We start from the raw sequence: 27,721 nt of genomic DNA on the forward strand, positions 1-27,721 counted from the left end.
CACATTTATCCGGCAAACTCTATAATGATACTTTGTGAAATACCCCCCCAGCTCTCCCACTCTGTGATGCTTTATGCAAAAGAGCCCCGATCAGTGAAAATCCCTTATGACACTGCCGCTGTAAAATAAAACTGAAGCTCGTGGCCTCCCATTCACTGCGGTCAGAGGCCAGGGGTCGCGGCGATGGAATCCTCTTCCGCTGGTGCCACACGCTCAGCACTGCCTGAGACACACCCCTCCCCCCCCTCCCCGGACTCTGTTACGTTGAGACTGGAGGTCTCTGGCGTACGCTGCCACCTTCGGGCCCCCACAACAGGATCTCCCAGGTGCAGAAGGGCTGCGTATTTCCTCAACCTGAACGACAAAACACAGACGCCATTTCCTGGCCATGCCCCCCCCCCCCAACACCCACCAGCTCTTTTGTGCCCTCCCTCCCCTTTAAACTACTATCTACTTTCTCTTCTTTCTAATGTGCTGCACCATGTGATCATTACTCATAGGTACTCCGACCTACAAGGTGTCGGAGAGCCTAAAACACACAGAGAAATGTTCGGCTGCTGACTCAGTTGTATGAACATTCTTAGCTCTTTGCTACGCAGGGCTGAGAGGGAGTGCTCAGTGCGGTGGCTCCATCTGTTACGGGGTTAATGAAACTTCACTCTCTCATCATCGGTCTTAACTTTTAAAAGCATCACATGGAATGTAAACCAATGTCATACTGTCAGCAGTTTAAAGTGCCTTTTTTTTCCCCCCAACAACTGTTGAAAATACAATTCTCGTTTCCTCTACTTCAGCAAACACGTGGCTGAAGATGGGGGAGTTTAAGTGCTTCTCTGACTTCGAGAACAATCCTTCAATAAAGCTCAATCTGTCAAATCCATCAGTAACACCCTTAATGACCAAACATAATCCGCACAACATTTAAATTACAGACACAGCACATTTAAAATTCAGTGTTTATTCATATAGATTTTTTTTTTGTTTTACATTGCTTTATAGTTTAAAAAAAAAAAGAAATAAAGGAAGAAATTAACGCTATTAGCATAAATCTGTTTCAGAGCGAGAGAGAGGGAAATACAATTCAACAGACCAACTTCCCTGTTATTTTTGTGAAAGGCTTTTTTTATTTATTTAGCAGAGTTTGTGTGAGCGCAGACGTCTGTACGGGTACCCGGGAGAAGGGGCGGGGCTGGATGTGGGGGGGGGGAGGGGGAGGGGGGGCACATCTCTGAGCTCTGTTCTCAGCAGCCTTTCTCCCAGGTCTTCATATACCCACGCGCACACGGAAGAGACGCCACAAAGAGCCTCGGGGCGGGGGGGGGGGGGGATTTGCACGAGCCCCCGGGCTCCCCTCTCTGTTCCAGATGCGCCGAGGTATTCAGGCCGAGAGAGGGAGAGAGGTTGTGAGAGAGAGAGAGCTTCAGAGCGAGTGACCCGCCCCCCTGACCCCCCCCCCCCGCCGTTCACGCGCGTCCCGGGACGGAAGACCACACGCGTCCGCCGCCCCACCGCGCACCACCCCCCCGCCCACCCCCGAGCCGCTCCTCCGACTCCCGCGTCCGCTTTCCCACAATTCCACATGCTTGGTCCTCCTTTCGCGCGCTGGCGCCTCCTCCGCGCTTCCGCCGTCCTCCCCTGCGCTCGTCTCTCTTCCTTATTTTTCCCCCCGCCCCCGCTCAGTTCCTCTCGATCTGCTCAATGTCCAGTTCGCCCCCCAGCTGGTAGACGTCCTTCCCGTTCCTGTGCGTCCCTCCCCAGTGAGTCTCTGTCTCCTCTGCGCTCCCCGGGGCCGAGTCCCCGCTGGCCGCCGAGTCGCTGTCCAGCTCCTCGCCGGGCGGGTCCTCCCCGCCGACCCCGCCCGCTCCGCTGCACCGCCGCGGCGGCTCCGGGTCGCACGCCGAAGCGAAGCCGCTCAGGCATTGGCCGGTGCTACTGAAAGAGGCAGGGGTATGGCTTGATTGGCAGGAGTCCCCCCCAGTGATTCCGGGACAGCTGAGGCTGTGGAAATTCCGGAGTTTCTAAAGAGAAAAAAAGGAGAAAAAAACAGAGGGATCGGTGAAACGGCTGTTTGGGATTCACTTCCTCAATCATACAACTTCAGCAAGCCAAAAACATAGAGCAACATTTTGCCTGAACATTCTCAGTGAACGTAAAGAGCACCTACAGTGGCTCTCTGTACCCTGTCCTCTAAAAATAAGGCACATGCAGGCAGAAGCATCCCTTGCACAAGCATTACAAAATGACCACCAGGGAAACGGCTGAGCCGGACACGCCCTTGTCAGTAACCCTTAAAAGGCGAATTCGAACACGCTCGCATTCCTGCCAGACGTTACCGCCGCGGTTCCCTCCCTCACAGAGCTACCCCGAGCGCCTTTTAACCAAAACCACCTCCCGGCTTCCAACGCACGCCACGTGTTTGCTGTGCTTGCTTCTCCATGGCAACGGGCGTATTTGCGTTGTAAAATCGACGGGCTTTTTCCAACACGTGGATCCCGATCCCGCAAACCCACCCCCCCCCCACACCCTCCCCCGCTTTAGTTCGCGCGCCACGCGGACGTAGGGTTCGATTTACGCAGCCGTGCCCGACCCGCGAACGCGTGCGCCGCGGTCATGTGATCGCTGACGGCGTCTGACGGAGGGTCTCGTTCAGAGCGCAGCCCTGGAGGACGCGTGTGTGTGCGGGGCGCCCGGCGTCGGCCCTCCGGGGGGCCGGCTGAGGGGGCGTAGCCCAGGACGATCCTCCCTGGTGCGGAGCTTTGAGCATGTGATCGCCCACCTGCCCCCGCCACCCCCCGGCCCCCCCGCCCCACCCCTCCCGCAATGGGACGGCCTGAGTGAAGAGGGAGATCACAGGATCCCCCACCGTTTTCCTTGGCACCCGTCCCCCAGCCCGCTCTCCTGCACCTCCCGCTCGCCCCCCCACCTCGCTCCCCCCGCGCTCCTCCTCTCCTGACCAAACTCTGCACACTCTCTCCCTTGTGGAAGGGTGACAAGGCCATTCATAAACCAGGGGCCTGATGAATGGGCCAGCACTGAGCCTGCATGCACACACACACACACAGACGCATGTACAAGCACACACGCACATGTACACGTGCACACACAGACACACGCACACAGACGCACACGCACGCAGACACACACAGACGCAAACACACGTGCACACACACACACCCCTCAGTGCTGTGGTGCTGACCCAGAAGCAGCCATTTTATTTGCGCGTGAGGCACACTCACTTCGGGAGTGAAAGCCACGCGTGTGACGTACCCCCAGAGAGAGAGAGACGGCGTACGAGTGCGTGCGTGATCACGCGTGCAGTACTCTGTATGTGCAGTGCGCGTACGTGGCCTTAACCTCTGTCCACACAGGAGGACGTTGGCTCTCTCAAGCCCTTGCACAAGAGGCCTTCAGTTCCCAGCCGTCTGTCAGATCTGCCCTGTAAAACGTCCCTGGGATTACAGCTCTGCAGCCCAAACGCAACAGGATTAGGGGGGGAATTCTGCTCCTAATTCCCGGTAGATTACCAGGCTTTTCATCTTGTTTGCCTGACTTCTTGTCTGCGCACCCCTGCTCCCCTCTCTGTGTGTAATTGTGAGTTTGTTGCAACCAGGCAGCGAAGGGAAGCACGCTGCATCACCAACATTAACTCTCCTTCTATTCACACTCTCCCCACACTCACGCTAGCTGCAGCTCTATTTAGCATGCTGGTGGAGTCTATATTAATAACCTAAAACCCCAGTACCTCATCTGGGAAGAAAAAATATCTCGGTTCCTCATTAAGTTGTGCTATTAATTGAAGTGTGAGCTTGAAATTAGTTGAGTTTGAGCAGTACTACAAGGGCACTCATTCAAGGGTAATGAGACAAACGATGCATAACAGCCTTTAAAGCCGGCTGCTCTGCTGCTTGGAAAGCTGAAAAAATAAAGCGAGTGAAGGAGAGGATGGGAGATTCTGTTCCGTCCCCTTGATATTAACCAGGGTGGCGCAGGGTTGAGTCCCGCTCCGCTTGATGTATATATCGCAACGCATCCTCGGCGGATCCCTAACCCCGCTATGCGCAAACTTCCTGCCATCCCGAGTGTGGAGATCAGGGAAGCTGTCCATCTTTTACAACTTTTAGCGCTAGCCAGCGAGGAGGTATAATTAGCTCAGAGGAAGTGGCAGCGCCAGCGATCTACCAGCCAAGTTCCTTAAAACTCCACATCATCCTCATCATCATCATCATCTCAGCGGACCCTACAAGGTTTGGACACGCCCACCCTTTCCTGACACCACGCCCTCACATGCGCTCAGCGCTGTCCGGCGCAGCAGAGACGGGTCGGCGGGTCGGACCGCAGAGAAGGAAGGATCCCGCTGAAGCTCTTCCTCCCGCAGTCCAGCCGACGGCGTTCGCAGAGCGTCAGAGGCGGAGGGAGCGGCCGTGTTGGCCGGAGCGGTGGTATTCCAGGAATCCCGAAGGCGTAAAAAGCTGGCGTCCGGTGGCCTGGGCGAGTGCCCCGCGCCGCCCGGTCTACCCCTCGCTGCCCTCGCCACCGCGCCACATTCGCTGGCGCGCACAGGCCAGACGCCACGCACGCCGACCTCACCCGCTGCCGCCGCTGCCCGGCTGTGCGGCCCCTCCACCCCTCGCCAGTACACACGCGCGCAGAACCTGACGCTTTAGCCCGCGCTTTCATCTAGAGCGACGCACAAAAGACTTCATTGTCCACTTCAGAGGACAGTTCTCCATTTGGCTGTCACAAGCGACCTCATCAAATTCAAATGACGTTTGTGAAACGGCTGCCGACAAACACAAGGTTCGTGCTTAGCTGCCGCTTGAGAAGTTTCCGGCAAACAGCCGCGTGGACGCAGACGACCACGCGCCTGCAGTCTGTCCGTTGCGTTCGCCGTTCCACAGACACGCAGTCCAGGACAGACCGAATGGGTCCGTGTTGCTGTCACCACGGTACACTCAGTGCTTTTTTAAGGTCAGTGGGAAAGAATAAAGACCGATGCTAACACACCCAGTACCAGGAAAAAAGAAAACACAAAAGCACACTTCATGCGCCCAAAGTACTCCGAACTACGCTTTCACGGTGGAAACCTGTGACTCACCATTCCTGCCAGCCCGTGTGCAGGTGTAGCCATTATCTTAAAAGGAATGAAAAGTGAAAAAAAAAAGAAAAAAAAAATTGCAAGCAGAGGACAAAAGGCAGGAAATAACGAGCCATCTTAGGCTGGAACGTGATAAGGCCCTCAGTAAAAATATTTTGCCTGCCCTTGGAATGTTTTCACAAAAACCCTCCCGCCTTAAATGATGTGTGGCGGGCTCTGCTGATTATGCGCAGATCTGGCACCCGGCATGGGAGAAAGGGCGTTCGTTTTCGCCGGCGAACGATCGTTAGATACGGAGACGCGACCGCGCGGCGCGTTTAGGGGCGAGCGCTGCGGAAGGCTCTTCCTGGCTGCGGTATTCGCATTCTAGCGCGGTCAAGCACGGGGCCTCTCGGACTGGGGTTCGTTAACTGTGGGCGGTGGTCAGTTCGCTGCGGAACACCCCCTCCGGCAGTCCCGGAGTACGGTATGGCTGCCGAGACCGCCAATCACTCAGGGGTGCGCGTTATTGGCTGGTCGCAGTGCTCTGTCGCTGATGTCGCTCAGCAGTTGCACGCTTCCCGCCGTTTCCCTTCGGGTAGCCCGAGGCGTGCCTGTTTATGACTGTGCGTGCGTGCTTCCGCAGGTGTGTGTGTGCGTGTGTGCCCCCGCGTGTGTGTGAGGAGTGTGTGCACGTGCGTGCGTGCCTCTGCAGGTGTGTGAGTAGTGTGTGCGCGCCTCTGAGCTTGTGTGTGTGCATGCATGTGTGCGTGCGTACGTGTTTTAACATTAGCTCTGTGTGTGCAAGTTTGCATGGGTTTTTTTTGTGTGAGCTGTATGCATGTTTGCACGTGTTTACAGTGTGTCATATATCTGAGTGTTTGCGCACGTGTGCATTTCACTAGAAGCCATGTGTGCACACGCAGTCCAGCGTGTGTGTGTAAGTATGTACTGTGTGCGAGAGGGTGCATGTGTGTGTGAGTGTGTGTGTGTGTGTGTGCGTGCGTGTGTGTGCGTGTCTCCAGTCTGTATGCTTTAAAAACAGCTGATAAAGGCTGCAGAGAACATGCCTGTCATTCTGGCCTAAGGGGAGCATGCCCAGAAGGCTCCCGAATGCACAGGTTGCAGCACAGAGACCTTTGCCCCAGTCAGCGCAGGTGGAGCATCTCTCGCGTCTTGGAGAAACGAGAACACTGCAGCCACTGGCCAAAGCCACAGCCAGCTGCAGGGGGAAAATGAGTAATCTGATCTAACCGCGCTGCTTCCTAATAAGTGCCCGTGAGATTACTCACAGTGCCTGCTCAAGATCATCAAGCGGGCTTGAGCACTTTGGAAGAATGCAGTTTCTTAGAAAAAGAGAGAGAAAAAATGTGGAGCGGGCCACACAGCTGACAATTCGCTGCGAATGTCCAGCCGAGTCCACAACTCAGAGGGACAGCTGAGCGAGGCTGTCCTCAACGTCATCGGTTTCGGGGATAATTTCACGTTTAACGCTCGAAACCCGCCGTGACTCGGACGCTCCGCGTTTAAAATCGAGAGACCCCCCCCCCCCCCCCCCCCCTCACCGGTGGCTTCTCTCCCGTCACGGGTTCCCCACTCCTCCCCGCCCGCCCCTGGCCCTGGGACCCCGCCCACAGCTCCCCCACAAAGATCCCCTATGCTGCAAGATAACCGACTCCGCGTTCTTCGCTCTGATGACACAGGGTTTCCTACCGACTGGAACTCTCAAGCCCTGAGCAGGTTCCACGGTGGCTGAAATTCCCCTCGAGGGAGCGCGTAGCACGCATGCCAGCCTTCCTGACGAACGGCCTCGGGTTCATCCGCAGCACATGACGGCCACCCCCGCGGCGGGCTTCACGCATGACTGCGCGTGGTATGCGTGTGCGTGTGCGTGCGCGCGGTTTCTCGGTCTGAGCCCGGGCCCACCCAGCCACGTGCGCCGACGGCGCGTTTCCCAGCGCCTCCGAACGCACCGCCCCAGGTCTCTCTGCAGAACCGAAAACCCGCGCGTGCCACTCACAACCCGACCCCAGGCAGGGGAACGAAAAGCGCCCGCTTCCTGTTTCTGAAAGCTCCCACACACAGACGACCGGGAGTCCGAGGTGCAGAGTAGCATTCCTGACGGCGCGAGCGCTGCCAGGGTCCGGGGTAACTCTGCACGCTAACAGGCCGAAAGCGCTTCTCTATTTGATTACTATTGGACGAATCTGCGCCTGTAGACTTTCTGAAAGTCAATTAACAGGAGGCTGAGGGGCCGGGGACTGGGGAGAAGGTGGGGGGGGGGGGGGGGGGGGGGGGGGGGGAGACGGGGACGGATTCTTGTGATCTGACCCCGCGAGCCCGCGGATCTTAATCAGGAGTGATGAGCTGGGGGCGCAGGCCGACGCCAGCCTGCTGAGCAACGCCCCTGGAGGAATTCTCTGGGGTTTAGGGAGAGCCGGAGAAGGGGCTCTGAGAGGGGGCCCGGGCCAGACCCTCGGGGGGAGAGGCTCATCTGATCCGAAAAGCCCCGTCGCCCCCACCCGCCCCCACCCCCGCCAGTCTGTGGTTTATATGCACCATCTCTTTCTTCTGCACCAACGGCAAGTAGGGTTTTTTTTAAAAAACCACATAAATATTATTCTGCTAGCGAAAGTACAGTTCTTATAAAAACCAACCGTTATTTATTACTTTCTTACATTCTACGTGCAATACCAGTTCTCGCGCTGTGCTTCGCATGCTACAGCCGCTAACTAAGTCTAAGTCTCCGCCACAGACATGCAAGCACTGTTACATGTAGCTAGCGCGAGAAGCTAGCTTCGTGCGGGTCTAAATTCGAGGAGCTTCTCGGTAAAGCAGCTCGCCAAGAGCACAGGCCAGACACCGCTGCCTCGACATCGAAGGTTTATATGTCCTCATATCCAAAAACGATGAGGTGTCTGTGACTGCAAGATAGCGGAGTACGTCCCAACAGGGCTGGTTCGAATTCAGCCCGGGCTCCTCGGTCGCTGCTGCATTAGCTCCTGCAGACTGCGCTCTCTTTAAAGTGGGGAAGGAGTAAAGCGGGAAGGGTCGAGAGAGTGCGTTTAAAATTGGCCGCGGTCGGACTCGATCTGTCAAGTCATTATTCCGTGTTATCTGGAAAATATCTAAATGTTTAGGAAAACTGTAAAATGGTCCCTAAATTCTGATGGTTTACATGGGGAGCTATAAATAAAATCATTTCGCCAAGCAGTGCATTTCCACAGCACTTGCCAGTTAGGAAGTTTGCCTCTTTCTCTCTAATGCTGTTTACTTTACACTCACACAGTTACTCATACTAAGCATATTTCATATAAGCTTCTAATATACTTAAAGTTTTATGAAGTATAAAATAGTATGCTTGAGGTATAAATCAGGGGTGCACAACTCAGGTCCTGGAGAGCTGGTCGGTGCATTGGTTTTTGTTCAAACCAGTTACTGTAGTTTTAGTTTTCTGACAGCTCTAAACTATATTGGTTCACTCCTCTACTTGAGTACTGGAACGTCTTTAGGACAAACTTGCAGTTAGCGGTTGTACTTGTAGCTAGTGCTCATACAAAAGTTAGATCAAGATATAACTGAGGTAATTAAATAATCAGGAGTAGAACTTGCACAAAATCCAGAAACAGACTGGCCCCTGTACACCTTGGATTTAAATAAATTCTCATACACTCATATATAAATGACAATGTTAAAAGAAGATGCAGGCTCCTGAGTAATGACTGTGGGTCTGCGGCTAATGCTAAAGACTCCTAGCGACGTGCTAAGCTAATCAGTTTAGGTAGGTCTCAGGGCTGCCTGCCACAGTGGCAGTAAGTTTTACGGCTTTATTGGGTTATCCTCGATAACGTGCAAAGTGCAAACGTCCTTCCATACGCCTTCGGGGTTTATGTGGGGTCCTACAGCATTTCGGCTATCGGGCAGAAGCGATGGGGTCCTACAGCATTTCGGTTATCGGGCAGAAGCGATGGGGTCCTACAGCATTTCGGTTATCGGGCAGAAGCGATGGGGTCCTACAGCATTTCGGCTATCGGGCAGGAGCAGTGGCAGCGGCTGACCTGGGTCATCTTGGCCAGGTCCAGGGAGGGCCGGGCCTGCTGGGAGTCGTCGGGCCGCCTGCGCTTCATCCCGATCTTCTTGTCGTTGAGGACGCAGGGCTGCGAGCGGCTCCGGGCCAGGCCCCCGGGGCCCGCGCGGCGGCCCAGCTCGGGGGTGGAGTCCGGCGAGCTGGCCCCGGACGGGCCCCACTCCTCGGGGAGGCAGATCTGTTCGTGGGAGAGGTAGAGGGGGCGGGGCGGGGAGGGCTGGAGGCTGGTGAAGGTGAAGCAGGGCAGCTCGAAGCCCAGGGGGAGGGCGTTGGAGCGGGCCGGCAGGCTGAAGCTGGAGCTGCGCTGCATGGCGGGGAACGCCCCCGTGCCGCCGGCCCCGCCCCCGGATCCGCCCCCGCCCCCACGCTGCACGCTGCCCCCGCTGTGACAGCGGCGCTTCTCCACCGACATCCACACGCGCGAGCTCTGCGGTCGCCACGACGACCGGCAGCCCCCCGGCTCTTCCGAGCAGGAGAGGGAGCGGCACTGCCGCTTGCTGGGCGGGGCCGTGGAGGCCGAGGGGCCGGCCTTGACCTCGCTCAGGCTCAGGTCCCGAATCAGGCTGGTGATGGAGACGGCGCCGGGAGTGCCCGTCGTCTCCCTGGCCCAGTCCCCGCCCCCTGGGCATGCCTCTGCCACCCCGTCCCACAGGCTCTCCAGGCTGGTGCCAACCGGTGCCCGCTGGATGGCACAGCTCCTCCCCAGGTCCCGCCATCGATCTGCCCCTGCGTGAGCGTGCACGCACACACACACACACACACATACACACACACACAAACACACACAAACCAGGCCCTGTTACGCACAGACCTTCCAACCCCAGCAGACGCAATTCATTTTCACCCACGTGCATAAACAAATTAACCTTAATCCCAGTTCACTGCAAATTTAGATTGTTGTTTCCTGCTAGCCCGTACACCTCTGCAATTATATAGAAGTGAATCCACTTCAGCTCTTTTTTTAAATAACAGCCAAGAAAAACAAGTGAGAGAGAGGAAAGGGGGCGGAGCTGTGAGGGCCTGGCACTTTTCCTTCATAACAATGCAGAGTGGAGCTGAGGCCAGACGGACAAAAGGAGCCAGAAATAGCAGCTCCTGGTCAGTGGCAGGCGGCCATGACCGGACAGCCCCCGCCGCGCAGGCTAAAACACCACGGGCAGCGCGGGCTAAAACACCAGCGGCAGCGCAGGCTAAAACACCAGCGGCAGCGCAGGCTAAAACCTCAGCGGCAGCGCAGGCTAAAACACCAGCGGCAGCGCAGGCTGAAACCTCATCAGCAGCGCAGGCTAAAACACCACGGGCAGCGCAGGCTAAAAGCTCAGCGGCAGCGCAGGCTAAAACACCAGCGGCAGCGCAGGCTAAAACACCAGCGGCAGCGCAGGCTAAAACACCAGCGGCAGCGCAGGCTAAAACCTCAGCGGCAGCGCAGGCTAAAACACCAGCGGCAGCGCAGGCTAAAACCTCAGCGGCAGCGCAGGCTAAAACACCAGCGGCAGCGCAGGCTAAAAGCTCAGCGGCAGGCTAACAGCACCAGGAGCGTGGCTCAGCTAACGACGCTACGGTCTTCAGACTGCGCTTCAAACAACTTTTTTTGCATACCAGACACGCCTGCCCGCAGCAACGTGCGTGGGTTAAGCAGAGTTACTGCACTTCACCCAGCACAACTGATTATTTACTCAAACAATTCAGCGTCTGGCTCAACAGCACAAACGTCACGGGCCCGTCCAGGATTCCCGAGCTTCTGGAAAGATCCGACCCCGTTCAAATTCCCTCTGGCTGAAGACCTGAAATTGTCTCCGCGCTGTTTGTTTTGACACCGTTTCCTCCTTCCGCTTCGAGCAACCGAAGCCCGGGCCGGCTAAGAGGCGCGCTGCGTCCCGTGAGCGCCGCGCGGAGCGCCAGACGGGTTCCCCGGGCCCGGCCCGAATCTGGCAACCCCGCCGTCTGTGCAGCGCTGAGCCCCCCCTCCGGGGAGGAGCGGAGTTCGCCTCCCCTGAATGGAGCCTTGTCCGGGAGAACTGAACCACGCTTGCGCGTTCCCGGAGGTGAGCCTGGCTTCAATTACGGGCCAGGACCCCCGCGAGAGCGCGCGGCAGGCGGCACGCCGCGACGGCGAGGCCCCGCCCCCACGCGCACCCGTGCGGAGAAAGACTTTCTGAAATCTGAGGCGAAGTCCCGGCAAGGCCTTCTACATACGCAACAAGAACGACAACTACCGCTGGGAAACTGGTGCAACCAGCCAATAAAGCCACCAAGGACCTCTCGCTAGCCTTGGTATTACTGATTCCCTGTGGACCCTGTATGTGCACATCTTCATTACCATCCAGCCCTTTCAAAAGACTTTCCTCTTTTTCACCAGTACTTTCTTCACTCCGTTTTTCTGTGAACAGCTGAAGATTTTCTGAAAAAGTTAATTTCGCCGGTCTTTAGGCTTAGGGGAAAAAAAAAGTAGGCCAAGGCAGGACCTGACAAAAGGGTTTGTGTGCACAGCAGATGCATTTGAAAAACCTCAAAACCTCAAAAGCTAGTTCAGTCGCGCGAATACAACGAACAAGCGGCAGAGTTCATTTGAGAGCAGAGGTAGGCAAACTTCACACAGGTCTCCACGTTCAGCCAGCTTTGCACGAGTCTACACAGGAAGCGCTGGATGAGTCTGACTACCAGAATTTTGTGACGGTGATGTGTGGTCTTCTCTCTGAGTGGAGACCACATGGAGGAGGGTGGTAGAAAAGAATCTTTGCTAATCTCAATCACCTTTCAGCTATGTGACAACGACTGTCACACCACCAGCGTAAGCCACACCTGACATTCAGCACAATCAAAGCGACTGACAAGAGCGCTTAATTATAGTAATTAACTTGGTTAATTACAGTTCATACCCCAGAGCTTCACTCAAGACAAAAACAAGGGAGCAGGGAGTGGAGCGAGCGATATGTGTATGTGTTGGGGGGGAGAGGGGACTTACCCATAACTCCGCAGGAGAAGAGGGCCGTCCCCTGGCTCATCATGGTCGGCCGCCCTCGCTGTGAATGAGACAGAGGGGGGCGAGAGGGGGTGAGAAGGGCGCCGCGCCAGACACCCCACATTGGGGACTCTCTGCTACCCTCGTGCCTCTCACGCCAGACTGCGTCCTGTGAAGGGCACTAGCAGAAATGATTCACAGAGCAAAAACAGGAAGTGCAACGCTCCTTCATTACTGGCAACGGGGCTGTCAGCGAGATGTCGTAAACCACAAAAAAAAAAAATGATTAAGCGCTAAAAACAGAGAGGCGTGTCGGTGGTGGACTCTGATTTCGGACCGCGTTTGAGCGCCTCCAACTGAGCCCCGTGGGGTCCTCACGGGACGGCACCGTTTGCGGGGCGAAGTCCGCCATTCGTTACCGGGAGACCTCGCTCCGCCTCGCCGCAATAAGCCTCTGAATGGCAAAGGAGGCAAGACTCACCCTGCACTGCTAAACCTCGGCTTCACGTGGGAATGGAAACCAAGGGCTGAGCAAACACATCTGACACACCCTTATCACAACAATTGGTTCTGTTGAGATGGTAGCCATGGTAAAAAAAGTAATAACATCCTTCCATTGAGCTCATAATGCATAATAACTAGCGCAAAGTTTAACATCCTTCCCTTTGATATTTTCAGGTTCTCTGCATCGATTCTTTTCATAGAAAGTCACGTCAATCGTGTGTGGGTCGACTGAAAAGATATTTTTGAGCATGCTCTCAGCCTCCTTCCTGAACATTCATATTTACGCATTTAGAAAATTAGAACATAGTAATAATAATGTTAAGAATATACATTTAGCCTACCAAGGCTCATCGTTTTCATCATGTCTCTAGAGAGTATCCAGCAAAGCATCAAACCTGAACATGAACTCTACCTTAACGATATGACCTTGCAGGCTATTCTAGACCTTGTCATTATGAAAGAAAATGCTTTTTGATCAAAGTGCATGATTTGCCTGTCACTAATTACAATCTTTTCACTCAATGAAGAATGTAATTTCTATGCACATTATTATCTTGAGGTCGCAACAAATGAAAACCAGCACCAGTGGCACCCAAACCTGTTCCTGGAGATCTACGTCCTCGTAGGTGTTCATTTCAACCATAATTTGGCACACCCGATTCTACTAATTGTCTACTAAATATCTAGCTGTTGAATGAGGTGTGCTTTGTTACGGCTGGAGCGAAGACAAAACCTACAGGACGGTAGATCTCCAGGAACAGGGTTGGGAGAGCCCTGGGAACCACCGACCTACACACTTTGATCTTCCCAAAATGTAGCCAATGCCTTTTTTCCTGATATTTCAGAAATTCTGACTTATACCTTGCACTCACAACTTACTTTCTGAAGCAACATATACATAACATACACATTGGTATTATGCAACTGGTTACTGGAACTTTTCAAACACATCTTACCAGCTCCAAGTCTGACTCTATGGAAGTTACATCATCGACTCCCTTCTTCTTTTCCAGTGTTTTAGTATGAATGATCACCATGGTAACACATGTCTTTGCCCCAGTCCACTCCAGTGCAGGCAAAGGCCAATGGAAGGCATCTTTGCTGGTGTCGCGGCGTGAGCAGGCTGGACGCGCGTCCGGATTCCCATTGGCAGAACGCTTTCGCGCCCTCCTCAAACGTCTCACGGGCCTCCTCTGATCCCTGGACAAACACAAAGAGACGCACCAATCACAAGCAGGTCCAGGACCTCTATTTTCCCGCGTCACAAACTGGGTTGCGTGGACACGGTAACCAAGGGCCTTGATGCGGCCGAGGGGCGGCGCCATCTCCCGGGGTGACAGGGGTAGGGGGGGGGGGGACTGGGTTTTACTGGTGTGGTCTGTCAGCCAGGTGGGCTCAAACACTGGACCCATTCACTATTTCAGGTTTGTATGCAAAGGCCAGCCAAGACACAGTGTAGGGACTGGCAGATTGGTTTCTCCTGTGGCTTGAGCATTGAAATGCAGCTGAACTTAGCTATCAAAGCCCTCTTAAAGTGGACTGACTGTCTTCCACCATGAAGTGGACTGTGCCTTTTTAATGTGGGGTGTGGAACAGCAATAGCCCAACTTGGAATTCAGCCCTACAAACCTCAGTGTTATAAACCCTGTTACCTAACCATTATTCTAGACTGCCACCCACCAACCTAAGCCATTAACTTCATGTCAAAGCATTTTCACTTTTCAAAGAACTAAATTCTGTAAATGCTTAATGATGTGAGAAACTACTAATAGGGAACAGCCCTGGCTTGTCCACTAAAAAAAAGGAAATAAGCAAACTTACACAATTCGGTGCCATTCCGTGCCTACAGCAGGGACCCTGTAATGCAGCATTTCAAATCTAGCGTACATTTCTCTCACCCAGAGAGGCCTATCGGATATCTAAGAGCGGGCATGTTTGCTTGGGATATTCGACTTTCAGCACACGACACGGAGGGAACTCAAAGTGGTGTAACAGAATCCTCGGAGGCGAGCTTGGAATAGCTGTGACCTTGCGGTTATCCAAACAGCAGACTTCCATTAGCGCCGGTCCATACGCTGTAAACTGTCTTATTAGAGACAGATGTAAAGCTCGCCGTTTTTAAATCGACGCTTTTAATTAAAGCCGCGATCGGGTAAGGCGACGGCTTTCTAAACACCGGATGGGTAAGAAAAGAGGGAGATAAGAGTTCTGCAGAGAGATAAAGAAGTAGCCAGGCCGAGGGCAGAAGGAGAAGAAGAGACTAAAGGGAGGGAAGGAGTAATAGGAGATCAGGAGAAGGAGAGAGATCGGTCAGGGAGGGAGGGAAGGAGGGAGAGGGGGAGGAGGAGGAGGAGGAGGAGGAGGAAGAGGAGAGCTGACCTAGCCCTGGTTCTGCGGGTGCCTGCGAGACAAAAGGCCGTTGTGCCGATGATGAAATACCGTGGGAAACAATGAGGTGACATCACGGCCGGATCACGAGCCCCCGGCGGCCGTCGTCACGGGACGGGGTCGGGCCGCTCGGAGCCGCGCCGCTCGCTGGCGTTTCATCTCCGTCCTGTCACAGCTGACTCCCAGCAGCATATGATTTCCATTACTTACATTTATCACTCTACGTAAACAACACGAGGCAGGGCTCCAGAGGCTAGTTTTTGTTCGCGGTTACTGAGGTTGCTTCACTGCCTGGAGATGACTAATGGAATCAAAGGCAGCAAGACACGGCTATCTATCTCCGGGGGTGGGGGGCGAGGAGGGGGGGGCAACCAGGCAGCATCTATATTTGAGAAGGCACTCCACAAGTGACAGGGCCACTGGATGTATTGGGGCAATGAGGACACTGATAATCCCATCTCCAGTTATGGAACATCAGGAGCACTGTGGTACTGAGTAGAACATTTTTACCCTTCAGTACGCTAACAGAACTGATTACTCGAGCTGATTGTGGACTTTTGATCTGTACGAATGCCACGATCTATCCAAGAAAGATGCACTTCAAAGGGTTAGAAGAACCTCTTTAAATCTAACATGACTACAGTTTAGATTTTAGAAATGCAGCCTATAAAAACAGCCATGGAGTAATAAAAAAACAGAATATTTTGAGAGGAATGAGAGGTTATTACAAATCCTATATTAAGCCTGCCTGAAAATGATACCATTAAACAGTTTCAAGTTTGCACTGTCGATGAATTTGACCAGACACTCAACTCTAATAGATAGATATTATTCATTTAAGAAACTATGTCAACTTTTTCATCCAGGCCACCGCAGAGAATGCTAATGAGGTTCTACTCATCGCTTTGTGGCATCGTATTAGGCTACACGATTCTCAATAGCTCCGCAGGGCATGCATTTCAGGAGCGTCTCACCCACTGTGAAATCACTTCAGTGAAATGAACAGGACCCTCTCGGATTTCGCCCCGGTATCTGGTTTCCCCCGCGAACGTCGTGGGTCGGGTTGCCGCATACTTGCGAACAGTTAAACTTTGATCAGCACCCCGCTGGTGCCAGGAGACCGAGCCGTCCGTCACGCCAGGCCCTGGACCGCCTCCAGTGGCACCGTCAACACAAACGTTCACAAATTATCTGAGGATCCCACCCCGCCGCGACCACAGCTCTTTAACCCCCGGAGGGAAGAGCAGGCCCCGGTTGGCCTGGCTTGTCTGAGGTGGTGTGGTAGGCTCAGGTTTAAGGTGTCTTCAGTAGGGGACTTCAGGGGAGCATTCAGGGGAAACCGGGTGTTCAGCGATGCCCTTTTCCAGTCCATGCGCACTGCTGTGATCCTGAAAGCTCAAAGCTGTGCCCAATAACTTTGAATGGAAACAGCACCGATGGGAACACAATATCACTCCAACAGCCTTTTAAATTCAGAACTTGGTCTTACTTTGTGGGCTCTAGTTCAAATTGCAGCCATGTCTGCGTTCAGGCAAATTATAATGTTATTCTTCAAGACTTTGAAATGGTAGTTGGCAGTGGTCAATGGTAGGTCAAATGGTCAAATGGTAGTTTTCCATTGGTAGTTGATTTGAAAATCAAGCCAAGAAACTAAGCATACACCAAGTGAGTTCTCCTATCCATGTTGATTTTTAAATGGTATGCCCAACCAAACGCTTTCACTGGGTTTTTATTTCCCCCACAGAGCTGCCAAGTTGCAGAGGGACTCCCAGCTACGCTTATCACACTTATCGTTTTCCCCACAGGGTGTTCCCCGCATGCGGCCCACATTCTCAACCTGGCTCTCCCTGATGTGCGGTGAGCATTCTGCTGCAAGGTTTCTGCCATTCAAGATTCTTTACTGGCACCAAATACATATAATTAATCATCATTATATTTAGAGTCGCAGCAGCAAGCAAATTTAAGCCCATTTCCTCTTTGATAGGTCCAAAGTATCAGCTCCCGCTGCTAAGCATTTATGCACACACAGTATCTAGAGGTGGACTGCTATGCCAGCAAATAATAAAGGGTAGGGAAGCGCCGGCATTTCAGGTCAACTCCGGTGATTCAGTGCAATGTTTTTAAAGGATGTATCTTCAAGGGCAACACGGAGCATGAAAGGAAAATCTCGCCGTCGCGCGTAGCGACGCCGGCCGCAGAAAGGACGAGCGAAGCATACCCGGACGCGCTCCAGCGCGGCTGCGGCTCCGTCGAGTCCTGCGCCCGTCCCGCCTCGCGCTTCGCGCCGTAAGCGCAGCAGGAAAAATGCGGGCCAACTGGATTCCGCGCGCGTGGTTTTGCTTTCTCACCGGGCGCAAAAAAACCCCCAGCTCCGTTTCCCCGCAGTGAACCCGCTCGAGAAACCTTCCGGAGACTGACAGCTTCTTTATCTGCCGAAGAGCGGCTGTCGCCGTGACGACACGGGGCGCGGCACAAAGATAAAAGCTGCACCTTTTCTGAGGAACTTCCCCTCGGGCCGTGGTTGGTCAGCAGTGGCAATGGCCTCCCCTCCATTTGGTGAGACTTCTCAGCCTACACTTTTCTCCCACGGTCTCATCGCGACTTCCAACGAATTTGGGTTGTAAAAATAAACCAAAACAACCAAACTGTATGAAAAACCCAGAGGGGGCACATTGGGCCGGATGAAACTGATGACTTTCTTTTGATTCCTTCACTCTGGCTCCACTGCAAGCCAGCAGGAACAGGGACAAAATGAGTGTCATTTTGTCTGCATGAGTTCCATGAGTGATCGAACTTGGTGGCTACACTTGCTATGGTCCACATGCAATTCACTATATAGCTAATCCTTATGACAGCCCCCCCGCCCCCCATGCCTCAGTACAGTGGGTTAACAGAGAATATGATGCCAAGCAAACATCTGTTAGAGAGGTATGCGGTACTAATCAAGACACTGCTGTAGGAGATAATGGTGCATATATTTAATAACTGATACAAATTATTCCCAGAAAGAAATATAGGTTTACTCCTACTTCGGATGCAGAAAATAAATCATTAAATTACTATCAGCAGGGGGTTTTATGCTTAATAACATGGATATGAATATCACAACATAAATCCTGCTTCATTCAAACAATTCACAATTTACTATTCGGTCTTTCAGTAGACATTTTTATGTAATGACAAACAGAACTGCACTCCACATGATGTAAACACAGTTTATAAATCTCTGATTTGTTTACACCCATCAAATTACTTAAGAATCCTAATCTACATGATTTATTTGTGTTCTCATAGTCAAATAATCAAATTTTTTGGACTAATCCCCGCTGTGGGGTACAGAAGAGGGCGGACCGTGACCTTATATGCCTACGGAAGATTAAGTGCAGACATCTCACTGCTCCTTGACAAACACCGTCTCATTTGTCCACTACTACCACGACCCATTTTGAGATGTCTCGGTGGTGCACGAGGCCCGGCCTGGTGCTCCGGACCCCGTCGGGACCCGTCCCTGGCCTCTCCGCGCATCAGACAGGCCGGCTAATCACCCGGCCTCAGCAGCGGCCTCTCCCCTTACCTGCGGCGTCTGCTCCGCGGCCACTGCCGGGGTCCTAATCTGCACGGACGCATTACCTCAGAGCCCAGTGACTCTCGGTCCGACAACCGCGGTAATCCGTCTTGCTCGATCCAGGGCTCGCTGGGATGTGTAAATTCTCGCCGTCGCCCGGTCTCTCGTGACCCCGTTCCCGCGGAGGGGGACGCGTGGAGGTATGAGACGCGTGGAGGTATGCGCCCCGGGGCCGCTCGGACGCTTAAGACTCCGCACCCGGGGCGGCCGCACCCGCGGGTCCTCACCCGAGCTCGCCGAGCGGAGCTCCGTGAAGCGCAAAGTGAATTCTTACCCGGTCCCTTCCCCTTCTCTGCGCCGGAGAGCGCGTGCGCCCAAGCCGGGTCAGAACTGCGGTCCGCGCAGGGCCTCCGCCTCTACTCAACGGCCTGCAGATCGCTGCCCCTTCGTTCAGGCACCCGAGACCCGCCGCGGGGCCGAAACCCGACCTCCAGACTGAAAGGAAAGGATGCAAACAAATCTGCGGCCGCACAAAGGTTCCCATTAAACGCCTCACATACCGACTCACTGGCCTTGCTGGAGCCATCGCAGATTTCGCTGTGACTTTCTTTCCTTTTTCTGTGGACAAACGATCCCTCTCTGGCTTTGTGCAGGTCAAATCGTTGCTCGCTGAAGGGAGGATTGTCTGAACTGAAAGTGTACAACGAAAAAAATGACAGTTGGAGGACAGGGAGGATGTGACGGAGTCCAGAGTGCAGACCGACCCTGCAAAGCGGTTTCACTTTCAATGGCAGCAGCACAGGACGTGCGTCAGAGGAGAGAGAGGAAAGGAACAGCTCTTTGAACTTGAGTGAAATCGGGAACGGAGGAAGACTTGCGATGACTTGGGCAGGTGGTATGTGTAGTCATTCTGTGGTACTGACGAGCACTGGAGGGTGGAATGGAAGCCATGGAAAATAAGCAGAAGAATGGTTTCCAATTCCAAACAAAGTTTTCATGACGGAGAGAAAGGAAAATGCAATGAGGCGTGACTTCTGTAATCATCATCCAGGGTCGTTTCCAGGGTGGTGGATGAGGTGAGGCGGGCGTTGACCCCCCCCCCCCCCCCCCAAAGGGGCCCCTGGAGTCCCCGTGCAGTCCTCTGTGCCAGGAGGGGCCTGTTCTCTGACCCTCACCCGCGGTCCCACCCAAGTCTCACACGCCATCGCGGAGCCACCCACAATTTACGGCACAATCATCGGACAGAATCGGCTACTTAAAAAGCGTGTGACTCACCCGGGCTATTAAAACAGAGCGAAACCAGGAAGCAATTTCGTGCCTTTTCTAGTTTATTTTTCCTTGGGTTCAATCCACACAGTGTAATTCTTTCAGTTTGTATTACTCTTCCACAAACCAAGTACAGGGTCTCTCTTTTTTTTTTTTCCCCCAACCAGCAGTACACACCCAGGCAGCACGGACCCGTTCGCCGCACAGAGGGGGGGGGGAGGGTAATTACAGAACAGCCTCCAGCGGTCCGCCGGCGCTCTCCCGATGGGTGTCACTCACGGGCGACGATAAATCTTCCGGAACGCACAGCCCGCCGGTCCGCAGGCCTCCGGCTCACTGAGGCATTCTGGGAAAGCTGGCTGCTTTGTGGCAAGGGTTACGGTGCCCTTGAGAATGCAGTCAATCAATTAGCAAACCATACGCCTCTTCCATTGGCTCCAGGCCCTCAAATGTTTAAAGCCAAACCAAACCAAATAACAGAGGAGATTCAGTGTCACGGGCTTTGCATAAGTCAATAAACTTTGTGGCCATTACAGATGCCAGTTTAAAAAAAAATGCTAAATGGTAATAAGGAGACACAAAAAAGCATATAAGCAAATATATAAACTGTATAGCCTACGTATTATTGTGCATTGTGTGTGTGTGTGTGCGTGTGCATGTAATATTCATGCAATCACACACACACACACACACACACACACATAAAGTGATCAACTCTCACCCTTTGTCCAGAATTCAGAGTTCTTTGCCCTGCTTTTTCACTTTCAACCAGAATTCAATACAAACAATTAGGACACAGGGTGAGCGAGCGAGCAAGAGGGCGTAGTTAAAATGAAATGTGTGGGTATACAGGCAATGACAAGCATGGCTAACAAGTTTTGTAGCCTTGCAAAGCGGTAAGGAGCTGAAGGCCTGAGCTGTAGGTGGCGGGGGGGGGGGGGGGGGTTGGGGGGGCACAACCACGATTTCACAAGCCCACAGCTGCCCACACAAACCGGGACCCAATAGAGCCATTTACCATAAACACAAAGGCCCTGCAAATCTGTGTGTCTTAACCATGCAGGAGCCAAACGGGGCCTGCTTTTTTTAAAAAACAACTCTGCTTAATTACTTCAGGCAGTCCTTGTATACCTGCGCTCAGAAAAGAAGAAGAGGTCTGTAGCGGTCTGTAGATACAGGCCTCTAAAAAAAACCACAGGCCTACTTGTCAGGGTAATACAAAAATTTACATATCAATGCTGTCCACTCAGTCCCTTTATTAGAATTATAGTGCCGCGTGGTTTGTGTGCTTTATTCTTGTAGCCCGTGCTATTTTCAGTAAATAGTTAAAGTCTAAACTTGCGCCGGACTGTGCATGGTCAAGTAGTTACCCGGCGAAGCAATGGCATGAAAGGTCCTTCACAATGTAGAGTGCTGCATTTAAACCCCAACCCCCCGCTCCCCCACCACCACCCCACACCAGAGCTCTGAATACCTGATACAAAGAAGTCTAGGCCTGTTCATTCGGTGTCAGTTTCACACATCCTTAGCGTGGCCTCAATCCTCCCTCAAAGACTGCACCTGCCTTCGCCCGAACCCGAAAACACCTGGTTCGTAATAACGCCGCCCGCCCCACAACAACAACAACAGGCCCGCACACTGTAAAACCTGTCACAATCTGAATCCGCTCACTCATAAAAACGCTGGCAGAGATAATTCATTAGCCTAAATCTTCCCGGGAGACTTGCTGTGAACGCAACAGCAAATCTTTCAACTCTTCACAGTCGTTCTCGTTTGATGGGCTCGTAAAAATTTCCCCCGCCATGTTTCCACCCTCTCAAGGAAGAGGGGCAGTGCTCTGCCGGCGGAAAAGAATGCATCGCCTCCTTGTAGACAGTGTTTTAAAACCGAATTTCTTTCAACTGTCCGTTACTGGGGATCATTTTTTGCACATCGTGTTTCACAAGTGTTCCAATTACACTCACAGAGACCACAACACAGTGAGTAATAAATAGAGATGTGATGTGTACACAATTATTACACAATACGTACCGCCATGTTTGATTTATGACATTCACTCTAAACAATGAGGAAAAACGCAACACCATAATACACCAGCTGACGGTGAACCTACTGCAATAAACGGCAGATTTCCCTGACAAGAGGGCGTGGGGCAGGGAATGAGCTGTTAGCATTATGATCCCCTAGGCCCAAGAACCGGGTTAAAATCAGCTTCAGCCCATCCGCACATTGCAATTACACACGCATGTTTTTGTCATGAACCAAACTTCAGAATCATCCATTTAATTACAATAGCTTCAATTGCTGTACTGTGTTTTTCCAGATGCCACATTTAGGTAGTCTACACAATTTCAGAAAGCTCCTTTTAGTTGGACAAAGGCCAATTCCTACCAAGGTAGAATAGGAACCTTGTGGACTTTTTTGAAAATATAACAATAAACATATTTCCCATATATTTTGCAAAGTGCTGCGACATCTTGATAATATATTTCAGTTCAATATACTCCCAATTGCATAAGGGGATTTTTACCAAGTGACACAGATATTGCACCAAGCCTGTAATCAGACAGTAGGGGTGGTGTAGAAGATAACACTGGCTATCAAGGAATGCAATATTTTTAGAAACCAAGAGGGAAAAAGCATGAACTTCCCTTTGCTGTCAAAAGCATGTTATTTCTAAGTGAAACACCATCAACACCACTACCTTACACATAAGTGAGTGATATACATTTAACAGACAATAATCGTGTATCCTATTTAGCTGAGAAGAAACTAGCTACAGGCCCTATTTGTAGAAAATGGAATCAAATGATTTAAGCGACACACATTGAGAACACAGCAGCTAAAGAAGGAAGTAAGCCTAAACAAACACCCCCTTCCTTACTTTATAAGGCTCCTCAAGACAGGGCAAAACATTAGACAGGATGAGAGGGACAACAGACCTCATTGAAAACGCAGATGGCCTGGGCCTTTCGGTCTGTCACGGTGAGATAACAATCAAAGAGTTCACACTGCTGCCATGCCAGTTCCATGCCATTTCAGACAGGCCTACTCGGTGCAAAACCAGTTCTCTCTGGACTTTCATTTCTCTCTTCTGAAGAGCTCTTTGCCCCAGTATGCCCAACTTACCAACACAAACATCCTCTCAAAAATATATATCTCTAAACTCAGCAAAAAGGAAACGAGTTTAGCAAGCAGATTAGGGTTGCACAAGCGAAACAGAATATTACACGAAGGCTACAGAGAATTGCCTGATAACAAAGTTGCTTGAAAGTTTTTTTGGGGTTTTCTGGTCCATAGACAACAAAACATTAAGCAACATGGCTCTCATAAAACAACTGAGAAACACGCAATAATTTCTACGAACAGCTGCTTTCACGTCTACCCCACTGTTAAAGCTTTCGCTGGCTCAACCCCTCGATAGGAAACAATTTCAGACGACAAGCAGGCTCTGAATGCTGGGAACTTGGAAGCCGGCCCTGCTTCGCCTCGAGCTCTCAGCTGAAAAGGTAGTTCAAAAAAATGGAGGAAAATGTGACCACAGACACATAAGCCGGGAGCCCGCAGGGAAATCTGCCCCGGCGCAACTGGCGACCACAGGATGATCCACCCACGATGGCCGTCACATCCTCTCAGCAAGACTAAAGCATAAGACATTTCATTCAAAACATTTGCATCATGTCGTGTGCATTTCACTTTGTGCAATGAGCTCATTTGCCTTCTTGTTTCAGCACAAACAAGGTCAGCAGCCATCGTAACACAAGCTTCTTGTGGGGGGAATTTGAATTCCACCGAGAGCAGATACTTACAATATTTTGCCAGATGCCTGTGATTTTTATCCCCAAATATATTCCTCTAATCCCCCACACAAGTGAATCTCATACGACTTCCTCTTTTAAAATCCCTCATCTATCATTGACTCCCACACATATTTACTCCTGCAGTTTTTTTCTTTTCTTTCATTTTTAGGGAAATTCCCCATCTGACAACCCTGAATTAGCACTGGGCCTTTCTCAGACATCTGGAAAAGGTGAACATGCATGCTCTGGGAAAAGACAAATAAATGCTTTTAGCGCAAAAAACACAAACAATCTCATGAGACAATACTGCAATGAGTAGGCCTATTTAATTTGGCAAAGACTATGACATTTTTGTGTTTCAGAGGCAACAAAGAGAGACAATAGAGGCAAACCATTGATAATTACATGTTTAATGAAGGATATGAGTCTGAACAAATCTAAATCAACCTGCACTACAACCTGCCAGTTTTGTGGATAACACAGAAGTAGGCAAAACAGGAATGTGCTTCTGGGAGAGGCAAGATTACGGCATCTCCATTCAAAATAGGCTACATATAGGCTATATCAAGACATAAATCCACACTGAGTTGACATACAAGCCCTACAGAAACCTAGCTACACCTTTTACAAGGAAATAAACAAACAGAGCTCTTGTAAAATACTCTAATGCAGTGATGGCTTATTCTATACAATTGCGTGCGTGTCTGCAGCGTAGCACCATAAAACTATGAAGCAGCAGAGTCAGGTTTTCAGCCTGAATTGCCTTGTTCACAGAGCAGAGCGGGGCCCATGGCAGGAGCTTGCACACAGCAAAGCTTTTGTCCCGTCTGCCCTGCACAGCCCCGCTACAAAGCGAATGATCTCTCAAGCAACTCTTCACTACTTCATACTTGGAGTCTGATTTATGCAACAGCTGTGACCACGCGCTATACTGCAGTAACCTGGAACATGGCAGTTCAGCCATACTTTTCGCTCCATTTTAACGAGCATTGTTCTTGAGTGCAGCATTGTAATCTAGGAAGGAAGTCAACAACTCAATTACCGAGAAACAACCACACCAACGAAAACATTTGTGTTTCAACGCCCTTGAGACTTCGATATTGTCATAACTGGCTGGATAAAGTTAGCTAGTTCACTACACAATCAAAATAACAAATCACATGTTGACTCAGAGTTCCCCAAGTACGATCTAGTTAACTTAGTTGGCTGTCTTAAGTCAGATGCAGCTCCGTATTTCGACGCGTTTATGTTGCCAAAATGTCATTCAATTTGTAGGCCATCCTACCCATGTCCATCGTTTACTTCACTAGTACCAATTAGCCAACTGCAAACAATGAAGAGAGGTTCTCGTGGTAAGCATGACATTTCCAGGACCAAAGGTAAACATGTCATTGTTCCACTTCAAGGTGTTGATGCTGAACTGTCATACCGTAAACTATATTGTATGTGCCAGACTTGTCTGGCTGGCTAAAACAATGCATCTACATAGTTACCTAGTCTAGTTGTTCCTTTAATAGTAGCTAGCCAGATAGCTAGCTAGCTAGCGTTACACACAAAACTTAGACGCTATCTAGCAACATGCCAAAAATACAGCAGACCTGACTCAGCTTGTTAGCTACTACCGCTAGCTGTGTAGCTAGTTAGTGTAACGTAATAACAAAGAGCCGGCTGTTAGTCATTTAAGTTAACCAACATTAGTTAACTTCAGCAAACTGTATACTTACAAGAATCGGGCAGCATACTGTCAGATTTCTCAATGAGATGAAATAGTCTAATCTCTAAGGGATCAATGTTGAACTCGCCAACTGTAGCTGTAAACCTGTTGGAGTTAACTATATAGCTGGAAAGCAAACTAAGTCATCTTCATCTGCTGCAACAAAAGACTAGCTCTGCAGAAAGCACTTGCATACACCCTACTTCACGTTACAGCAACACTAGACTGACCTACTCTATAAACATTACGCCAGTTCCTTCGCTGTACACATTGTAACAGTATCCGCACACAGTCGAACCATTCATTTACTAGAGGGGGGAGCGTGTATGTAGTCGTACAAGTAGCCGAAAAAATAATACATTGCTTCAGTAACTTTTGTTCTTAAAATACTTTAATATAAATTTTAATTAAACAAGCAAATTATCTTTCGCCAACTGTGACATTTCCCTTAGATTAAACAATTCTTTAAAACAGTTTTACCTTTTGTGCTTGGCATCGTCTACTCTGGAGTTATCGAAAACAATAGTATAAGGAGGTAACTAGCAAGCGAAATGCCGGTGTGATGTTTCAGGAGTTGAGCGTAGAAATGCTGGCAGGAAAACATATTGATGATTAAATCTGCTTGGCATTTTGGTCTTCGTATTCATTAAATGCATCTGAAGCCCTGCATTGTACTCTGAATTAGCTGATGAGTCTTTGTGCGTCCTCTCTGCATAGTATTTCAGTTCACAAAAGTTTCCTTGCCAGATAAATTTCTGGAGAGATAATGATATTCTCTGTCCTGTGTTTTTTTCGACTGCACTTTATGTGTGTAAAAAAAATAAACTTATCAAACATGCCAAAATAACAAACTTAAAGTTAAAGGGGTCAGGGGTGTTTGTAAATTATGTACATATAGACAGTGTATGACATTGTGTATCCAGTATCATTGTGCATAGGCTGTAGGTGGAATGCTACTTTATTTTTTTCCTTTTGAAAACCCTGCAAAAATGTATGGAAGATCTGTGCAGTAAAAACACAACAAGCACATCCTTAACATAAAGAGAAATGCACATTTTTACATTGACCATCCCTCCAAAAATCTGTATTATATTTATATCAGACAAACAAAAGTTACACTCGCAAGGCAAAACAATCAGCAATATAACATTATATGTAATTTAACAACATAATTTCAGTTACTTATTTGCTTAGCAGACACATTATTCAGAATAACATCCAGATGTTACCTGTTTTAACATACTACTCTCCATTTATACAGCAGATGTAAACTCATCAAATTCAATATGATGGTCTTGAACAGGGGTACAGCAGCAGCCACCTCTCTGGAATAGTAGCCTGTAGCCTGTCCATTGTACTACACTGCTGCAATGATAATGTTAAACCATGTAAATATACAGTAACACTGAGATAGTTACATTCAACATATTATGAGTGGTTGCAATAGGGCCGGGAAGAATCATTTTCACATACGTGTGGTTTCCCTGGTCTGGAAAATAGCACAGCTTCTTGCACAACTAATTTCATCAGCACTTGAAAATCATATTAAGACGTTTCAAACAGTTTCCCTGGTTACAGAGTAAGAAAGCACAAATATTTGCTGTATCACACTGAAGAGAGAGAGAGAGAGCTGCATTCACAGCACAGAACCTGAAAAAGCAGCTGTCAAATCTCAATTATCATTATGAGCAGTGTCTTCATCCAAGTGTCAGCACAGAGAGCGGCCTCTGAATTTGTTCAAACAAATCACATCCATCCTGAAACAAAGTGAAAATCTATACATTTCACAGCTATTTTCACTGCTTTTTGACATGTGCTTTCAACACCAGAGCTCACTAGCATTAGCAGCCTCACACAAAACAGGCACGCCTGTCCATATTTTTGACTTTGTTAAATATACATGGTTGTTTATTTCAGTTGCACGGGAGAATGCTCTGGGTCTTAGAAATGCATATGGTTGATCTAGCTCAGACAGGGTCCTTTCTCTGATGCCTCAGTATTTCTGTTGATGCCTTGTATGTCTGCGACACCAAGCTTCAGGTGTACCTGTGGTCTGAATCAGCATCACATTGACCCACCACTGAAATTCCCCTTTCTATGTGAAAGTATTTTTGTAACATTAAACACTCTGGGGCCATGCGATACACAATGGCTCGAACGGCTCATTCACATTGGGAAAAATCTGGCCCATTCACCATCCATAAACTGAAATTGGATTTTGGTAAACAAAACCCTGTGTGTCCAATGGTAGCTCACATCATCAACAGCCTAGCTGGAATTCTAATATATATCTTATACTTTTAATGAACATTTCAAGTCAAATGAGCAAAGTGGAATAACTGAGAAGTTACTTTCGAATGA

The 27,721-nt window shown here is 50.5% G+C and overlaps 1 protein-coding gene across 2 annotated transcripts; it reads right to left on the reverse strand.

Annotated features, from left to right (window-relative positions):
- Positions 1 to 979: 979 nt before the first annotated feature.
- On the reverse strand, positions 980 to 25,637 carry fam53b (family with sequence similarity 53 member B). Of its 2 annotated transcripts, none has more exons than XM_035406671.1 (5): positions 25,371 to 25,637; positions 13,584 to 13,827; positions 12,127 to 12,184; positions 9,133 to 9,887; positions 980 to 2,018 (listed from the first exon to the last, which is right to left on the reverse strand). In XM_035406671.1, exons 2-5 carry the CDS (start codon positions 13,662 to 13,664, stop codon positions 1,677 to 1,679), a joined length of 1,236 nt encoding a protein of 411 aa, XP_035262562.1. In that variant the 5' UTR covers positions 13,665 to 13,827; positions 25,371 to 25,637; the 3' UTR covers positions 980 to 1,676. The 2 variants fall into 2 exon arrangements, with proteins under 2 accessions (XP_035262562.1, XP_035262561.1); XM_035406670.1 differs by lacking the exon at positions 25,371 to 25,637 and adding an exon at positions 17,234 to 17,583.
- Positions 25,638 to 27,721: the final 2,084 nt, after the last annotated feature.

This window comes from Anguilla anguilla, chromosome 2, assembly GCF_013347855.1.
Source record: "Anguilla anguilla isolate fAngAng1 chromosome 2, fAngAng1.pri, whole genome shotgun sequence".
Classification (NCBI taxonomy): domain Eukaryota; kingdom Metazoa; phylum Chordata; class Actinopteri; order Anguilliformes; family Anguillidae; genus Anguilla; species Anguilla anguilla.